Source organism: Octopus bimaculoides, chromosome 5 (genome assembly GCF_001194135.2).
Source record: "Octopus bimaculoides isolate UCB-OBI-ISO-001 chromosome 5, ASM119413v2, whole genome shotgun sequence".
Taxonomy (NCBI): Eukaryota; Metazoa; Mollusca; class Cephalopoda; order Octopoda; family Octopodidae; genus Octopus; species Octopus bimaculoides.
In genome coordinates, this window is record NC_068985.1 from 32,713,586 (window position 1) to 32,721,773 (window position 8,188).

The 8,188-nt window shown below is 35.5% G+C and overlaps 1 protein-coding gene across 1 annotated transcript in view; it reads left to right on the top strand.

Moving 5' to 3' along the window:
- Positions 1-6,277, top strand: part of LOC106878433 (28S ribosomal protein S7, mitochondrial) — a 14,789-nt gene extending 8,512 nt beyond the window's left edge. The window contains exons 4-6 of the mRNA XM_014927643.2: positions 2,153-2,320; positions 3,859-3,996; positions 5,259-6,277. Coding sequence (XP_014783129.1) covers positions 2,153-2,320; positions 3,859-3,996; positions 5,259-5,336 — 384 coding nt within the window. The 3' untranslated portion in view covers positions 5,337-6,277. The remainder of the gene's footprint in view (positions 1-2,152; positions 2,321-3,858; positions 3,997-5,258) is intronic.
- The last annotated feature ends 1,911 nt before the right edge of the window (positions 6,278-8,188 follow it).

Below are 8,188 nucleotides of genomic sequence, written 5' to 3' on the forward strand. Positions count from 1 at the left end.
GGACATCTTAATTGAGAAATTTGATGAGAGGGAGGAGGAACTACAGACTTGCGACATAGAGGGCAACTGGGAATTCCTGCGGGATAGCTTGCTGAGTGCCACAGACCAAATCTGTAGCTGGTGCAAAGTCCCGTCCAGACCTAGGGTAACATAGTGGTGGAACAGTGTGGTAGACAAGGCCATTAGAGCAAAGAAACAGGTCTGGAAGAGTGGGGGTAGCAGGGAACTGTATCAGATAGTCAGAAGGGAAGTTAAGAGACAGGTATATCTAGCCAAGGAAGAAGCAGAAAAGTTTGCCTATGTTCAGTGATGTGAGGACCAAAGAACTGAAGTGTTTCAGATTGCAAGACAGGTGTGAAAGAAAATTGTGATGTCATAGGAGAGAAATGTGTCCGCATGGATGATGGTGCATTTGCATTTAATGATTCTGTAAAGAAAGAGGCTTGGAAATGCCGTTATGAAAGACTACTGAACGTGAAGAATGAATGGGAGGAGGAGTGTCTGGCAAATGTTGACCCAATTGAGGGATCAGCTACCCAAATTGACAGTTCCTTGGTAGATAAAGCAATTAAGGATATGAAATCGGAAGCCCCCCCTCCCCAATCCATCAGGAATCACTGCTGAGATGCTTAAAATATCTGGCAGTTGGGTTATGGTCTAGTCACTCATATTGTAAATCAGGTGGTTCACGACGAGTCATATCCAATGATTGGTGTAGTAGCACCATAGTCAATTGCTACCAAGGTAAAGTTGATGCCTGAAAAATAATTACAGAGGTATCAAATTGTTAGATCAGGTGATGAAAGTTACGGAGAGAGTCATAGCCCAACTAATTAGGAAGAGAGTTAGACTAGATGAGATATAACTTGGTTTTGTACCAGAGAGAAGCACCACTGATGCTATATTTCTGGTAAAGCAGCTGCAGGAGAAATACATAGCCAAAGATATACCTCTGTACCTGGCCTTTGTTGACTTTGACAGGGTTCTCTGATCTCTTATCTGGTGGTCAATGTGGAACCTAGGGATAGACAAGTGGTTGGTGAGAGCTGTACAAGCCCTGTACAGGGATGCTACCAGTAAGGTGAGGGTTGGCAATGAGTATAGCGAAGAATTCAGGGTGCAAGTAGGGGTTCACCAAAGATCAGTGCTCGGCCCCATCTTGTTCATCAAGTCCTCCAGACAATAACGGGAATTTTAGACAGGCTGCCCCTGGGAGCTCCGCTAAGCTGATGACCTTACTCTGAATTACTACCAGAACTAGAGAAGTTCTAGGTATGGAAGCAAGGTCTAGAATCAAAGGGCCTTAGAATTAACCTAGCAAAAACCAAAGTCTTAGTAAGTAGGATGGGAGACAAATCACAAATCCCTTCAGATAAATGGCCCTGCTCGATCTGTAGAAAAGGTGTAGTTAGAAACTCCATAAGATGCACCTGATGTAAGCTTTGGACACATAAAAGGTGCAGCAATATCAGAGGATTGTTAACAGGGAAGCTAGTTTTTGTGTGTGGAAGATACGCAGGTAAAATAAACGCAGAAAATAGTCTCCATTAACTACCAGGAGGGCAAGCTAGAAGTAGTAGAAAGCTTTTATTATCTAGGTGACCAAGTTAGTGGAGGTGGATGCTCCAAGAGCATAACTCTGAGAATAAAATTAAGCTGGGCAAAGTTCAGAGAGCTCCTATCTCTGCTGGTAACAAAGGGCCTCTCTCTCTGAGTGAAAGACAGATTGTATGATTCTTATGTGTGAACAGCTATGCTACATGGCAGTGAAACATGGTCTGTGATCTTAAAATGGAGCAAAAATCAATATTTGGCATTTAATAGCTGTATCTGTATGTTTGTATTTATGTAAATGTATTTACGTGTCTTGATATATCAGGTGGGTGCTCATCATATGAATGTGCATGTATGTAGCAGTTACCCAGAATTTACATTTGACAATGTAAAAAACCCCCACATATATGTAATGTTGGACTATTGACTACCTTATTATGAGCTCAAATCTACAAGTTTCCTAATAGTTAAGGCAAAAAGTACATCAATTTGTAAATATACTATCTCAGACAATATACACATGTTTAAATGTGCAAAAAAAACTACCCCTCTTATGTCAGCATAGGAAAATGGATTAAAAAATGTAAATTTATTTTAGATGTTGGAGAGCATAAAAATATCCCAGTTAGAAAAATATCATAAAGCCTCAGACGAAGTAAAAACTGAAATTGAGTTAAACCCAGTTACAATATTTCATGAAGCCCTTGAAAATTGCAAACCAGTTCTATATCTAATGAAGGTGCACAAAGGTGGTGTTCGATATAATGTAAGTATAAAGACAGTTTATCCTTCTTTGATTACTTTGTTAAGATTTTATCTAAACATAGTTATATGTTAAATATTAGAGATATTTTGCAAATTCTTATTGTACGTATCTTATTACAAGGCTTCTTGATCACTTTTAGGGCCGACCAGTTTCACTCCCCATCCTCACTATGTTTTTGAAACATAAAATATTGTGTATGGGGATAGAAATGGCTTTACTTTACAATGGTTTATATTCTGCATCAAATATGGGCTTACTTTAACAAACTACTTTATGATCTGTATTTACATAATAGCTATCTATGAAAATAAGACTAGGTTCTGCCATTCTTTTATTTTATATGAATATTTTCTAGAAACATGTTAGCTGAAGATCTTGAAATATGAACAGTTTTTGCAACTATAACATTGTCAAGGTTTTTATGTACTATTGTTGTAGCTTAAAACAGTTATTAATTTGGAATGTATCATTTCAATGCAAAGGTTAGAAGCTTTTATAATAATCGCTTTTCAGAACTGATAAGCTGTTTAGTCTGTCCACCCAAGCCCTCCTACTCTTGTCATTTGGTAGGATCAGAAAATGTTGGCCAATATAATAATGTATGGTATTTGGCTATGTACCTTTACATTCTTAGTACAAACTGCCTTTGCTCCTTTTGAGGTTGATAAAATATTTAGTTATATGCTGTTTATACAGTACCAGCTGCCGAGACTTGAAAGTAAAATCCCAACATGGCCAAAAAGTTCAATAGCTGAAACCAATGAAAGAATAAGATAATTGTTATTGTTTCACTCTCAATTCCCTTGCTGAATCATGAATTGTAGCCAACTTCTCTTTGCTTTTTTACTGTTCAGGAGTTTGGGTTGATCAGTAATCATATCAGATAGGTTTTACAAATGTTATGGGCTACATATCTCCTTAGACTAAATTAAAAAAATCATTGACCACAGAGTATGGTCATGTTATGAGTGAGTAGAATAACACATAAATATTTGAAAGTATCAGGATTGTATGATTTGTTGGTTATATTGTAAACGTAGAAAGAGCAGGTTGTTGTTTAGACACAACATATATGCATACAGGCAAAACAGTACAAAGGTTGATGTATTACTTGATCTGTTAGAGCATGGCTTTATTTCTCTTTCAAATTTAAACTAATTTCATTCAGATTAATACCATCCAGATATTTGTGCAAACGAAATTAGATTTGATAATGTATTAGAAGATTAACAAATATATAATTTAAAATAAAAGAAAGTTTAAACTTTTCAAGAGCTCCATGATAGAGCTTGATTTTTTATGAGAGAAAATCTGTATCCTGTTATTTATTCAGTAGACTCTATTTTTACTGTTAAATAGGGAGAAACTTTACTATCTTGTGATATCATTCTATTTTATTATTTTGGTGTGTCTCTGTTATTTACTGCTACCTTGCTGTTATCTCTTTGCTGCTCATAACACTTATTGAACTGTCTTGGACAAGTTAGTAGCAATCTATTTGAGTTGATTCAATGTCTGTTTTTGTGAAACAATTTTAGGTCCCAGTATGCTGTCCTCCAAAAAGGCAGACATTTCTGGCAATGAAATGGTTGGTCCAGAATTGTCGTGATAAAGAGTGGAAAGCGAAGATGTCAAATAAGTTATCTATAGAAATCTTAGCTGCTTATAATTATGAGGTATGTCATACTTATTTTAATTTTTTTCTATTTGTTTAACTAAGTAAAATTTAAATAAGCTAGATTAATTGCAAGAAAATATAATTAAGAAAACATCAGCTAAGGTAATTCAGCCAATCATCCATGTTATTTATTTCCTTTAGTTCATTTTATTTTTCATTATGTAAATTATATTAGGCTAAAAGTACTTGTAACTCTTTCTATTTATAAAAATTTAATCAAATCAAATGATTTTCAGGTTTGATTATACTGTGCTGATGAGGTCTAATAGACCAAAGCATGCTCATAGTTGTCTCTTGTTTGCAAAAGGATAAGGCTGTCCTTTCTTGATATTTGTAAATTAACTCAAGAATTTAATTCTTAAATTCTTGAAATTATACTAAGGCAAAATTGTTTGCTCACTGGGCAAAATACTTAGCTGCATTTCGCCCGTTTTTACATTCTAAGTTCAAATTCCAATGGGGCTGACTTTGCTTTCATAAGTACCAGTCAATCACGCATTGGTGTAATCGATTTATCCCCTGCACCGAACTTTCTGGCCTTGTGCTAAAATTTAAAACTAATTCTTGAAATTATCTGTCCTTCACTTTGAGTGTTGCTAACAATTGCTGCCAGATTTTTTGATTTCTTTTCCCCAAGAAGGAAATTTCAATTAAGAATATTTTTGTGTTTGGTGTTCAGTGCCTATCTTCTAAGTTAATAAAATATATGTTTACTTCCTTTTCTAATTGCTTTAATCTTTCTTAATAGCAGTAACACTGATTTTATAAAACTGTTTTACTTCCGTTTTATCACTGGTAAAAATGAATGTAAATTATTTAGTTACTTGTTGCAAGTATTTGTTTAGTGGGGTTACTTCCCTTGTCTGAAATACATAGTTATGTGCCTTGCTTTGGGATACTATAAAAGAATTACAAAGATTTGAATTCATAGCAATGCATCTTAGTGTCATGCCACTTTCACTCAATATCAACAGTTTCTTTAATAAGATTTACAAAGACTGGAGTTCTAAGCTTTAATATATTAAAGCTTAAAAGAAACATTTTTTTCTCTTTTTTTAAATAAGTTTAGGCCCTCCTAAACTGGTAAATTGTTATGGTTGATCTCAACCTGAATATCTGTGAGAAAAATGTCATTGGAGAAGGAACCTGAGACTTAGTCTAAATGTTTGCAACAGGTGATGGTGTTAGGAGTATGAAGGAAAGTGTAAAGAAAATCAAGTTCTTTATAAGAAGTTTATGTATGTCTTTCTGATTTTATAGGGACGGACGATACTGAAGAAACAAGAACTTCACCGGCAATGTGAAGCCAATAAAGCATATGCTCATTTCCGTTGGTAAAGAAAAACAAGGCAAAATTGAATTGTCCATCTAATTTACTGTGTTAAATATACAGTAGTTTGAAGTAACTACAATACACCAAGAGGAAACGTCTATGGACTGTTCACATATCAGCTGATGATAATTCATAAAATGAATATTCTGAAAAGACTAGCAGTAGATGTGAATGCATATACATATGTGCATGGTATGCTGAAGGAAAAGCAGCACTGAGACAGAAAGCTTGTGTCCTGTCAAAGGTTCTGATTTGATGTACAGCTATTTGATAAAGAAATTTAAATAACTGTAGAGTGAGAAAAAAAAATGTTGTTTGTAAATTATATTATGTAAATATACTGGTAATTAGATAAATATTTTTAGTATTATTTGTTTCGAAACCTGATTTTATTTCTTTATATATTTTTTTAAGGTCAGTGGCATAACCAGTTGAGTACTGGATAAAATACTTTGTGATAATTAGTTTACTAGGGGTTAACTTAATTTTTCATTCTTCCTAACTAGTCAAGTTAATTAATTGTACCCTCCTAACATAAGTGTTTTCTCTGAAATTTTATTTCACATTTTTTTAAAAATAACAACTAGATAATTTTACAAATTTAGTTGGCATGAATTGTTTGAATAAATTTGATTTTTTTTTTTTCTCTCTGGTACAACTATAAAGTGATTTATGCTCCTGTAACTGTTTAGGAGGAAATAGAACAAAAAAATTATGACCTAGAAAAATAGGAAAAAATGCCCGACTTAAAAGAAAAGATCAAAGAGTAATGTGAGTATAATTGGTAACAACAGAATTGCTTGAATCTCAAGGGTAATGGTTAAATATTCTGTAGTACTTTTGTACCTTTATGTTCTGAATTTAAACCTCACTTATCATCTTTGTTTTCATCCTGAGAGTGGATGGAGGGGGTCAATACAATAAAGCACCAGTCAATTACTTGAAAGATTTTGTGTATTTATGCCTTTGTTCATCATCAACTGGTTGAGCTTGACTGGACATTTTTAACTCATGCACACCATCCATCTCCGTCCTGCATTAGTTGAGGGAGGTATTCAGTGTCTCTGGTAAGTTGATCTACATTACGTTGTGTTTGGATGACCAGCTCGAGTACAGTTATGGTTTGGCATCCATAGCAGTAGGTCACTTGCCAACTCTTTTGTTTATTTCACCAACTATGTCCTGCAAAGAGCAAGCACCTTTCCTTTGTAATAGTAGAAACAGGCAGATCTCCATACAGCTGTTTTTCATGAGATGAGTTCTCCAAGACATGTTTAAGATTGCTCTTAGCTTTTGGGTGTAAGTTCCATCTAGCTTGAATTCCACTTTTTGGTAAGCTAGTTCCATGTGAAATTTGTTTGTAGCTAAAATTAATGATTTTGTGAATTTTTCAAAAATGTACGTCTTTTCTGCCCCACTCTGTAAACATCAGCTGTGGTTTAAAAGGTTTAAAGCTAAGAATTGTGACATATCTGACAAGCCTCACTTTGGATAACGACGTACTCTGAAAGATGACTTTTTGAATGAGACTAATATAATCAGATCTGCGTCAAAGCACTAAAGATTTGGTGCAAAAACTTGATGTATCATGTTCAACTATCCACAAACATCTCATGCAAAGAGGTAATTTGGGTTCCTCATGAGCTTATGCTTGAGAACCAGACACAATGTTCCACCATCTGCAGGGCATCGTTACAGTTGATGAAAAATGGGTTTTGCATCACAACAGGTAATGGAAAAGACAAAGGTTATCATGTAATGAGTGGCCAGTGCCAACACCAAAACCAGAACTCCATCCACAAAAATCCTTGCTTTGTGTTTGCTAGAACACAAAAGTTATCTTCAATTATGAGCTACGGAAACATGGAAGGACCATCAATGCAGATGTCTTTGCCAACAACTTGATTGTGTAAATGAAAAATTAGGTTGAAAGTAGTCAGCTTTGATAAACAGAAAAGGTGTTATTCTCCAGTATGACATTGTATGACCACACTCTTCAAAACAAGCCCAAGAAAAAATAAGAAGAAAATAAGTTCTTGCACATCTTCCATACTTATCTGATGTAGTACTAATGGATTTCCATCAGTTCCAATCACTAGAACATTTTACAAGAGGCAAAACATTCAGAAAAAAAGAGGAAGTTGAAAACAGTCTTTTAAACTTTTTTCAGGAGGAAAAATAAGTTTCTTTGAGCGTGGCATAAAAAAGTTACTTTCCCATTGGGCTGTAGTCATTGAAAATGATGGAGATTACATTCCTGACTAAAACTATTTAAATAAACATAGTTTACATTGCTTTACATTCTGGTAAAAAGCAATTAATTTCTGAACACCCTAATACACACTCACACACACATATATACATAACTGTTGAGGACATGCATAGGCTCACAAGGAATGAAGCCAGTATGCTCAGATGGATGTGTAATGTCAGTGTGCATACTAGACAGAGTGTAAGTACCTTGAACCTAAGAAGCATCAGCTGTGGTGTGCAAGAGAGACATCTGCGATGGTATGGGCATGTGGCAAGAATGGATGAGGATAGCTGTGTGAAAAAGTGCCACACCCTAGCAGTTGAGGGAACTTGTGGAAGAGGTAGGCCCAGGAAGACCTGGGATGAGGTGGTGAGGCACGACCTTTGAACATTGGGCCTCACCGAGGTAATGACTTCTGACCAAGATCTTTGGAAATATGCTGTGCGTGAGAAGACCTGGCAAGCCAAGTGAGACCTAAATCCAAGGCCTCTGCCAGGATGTTTACCTTCCTACGTTGGACACTAAACTCCGCTTGCGAAGACCTGTTGAGGCAAGTGAAATCGAACTAATTCGACGGATGGCACACATGCCAACGTCGTCTCC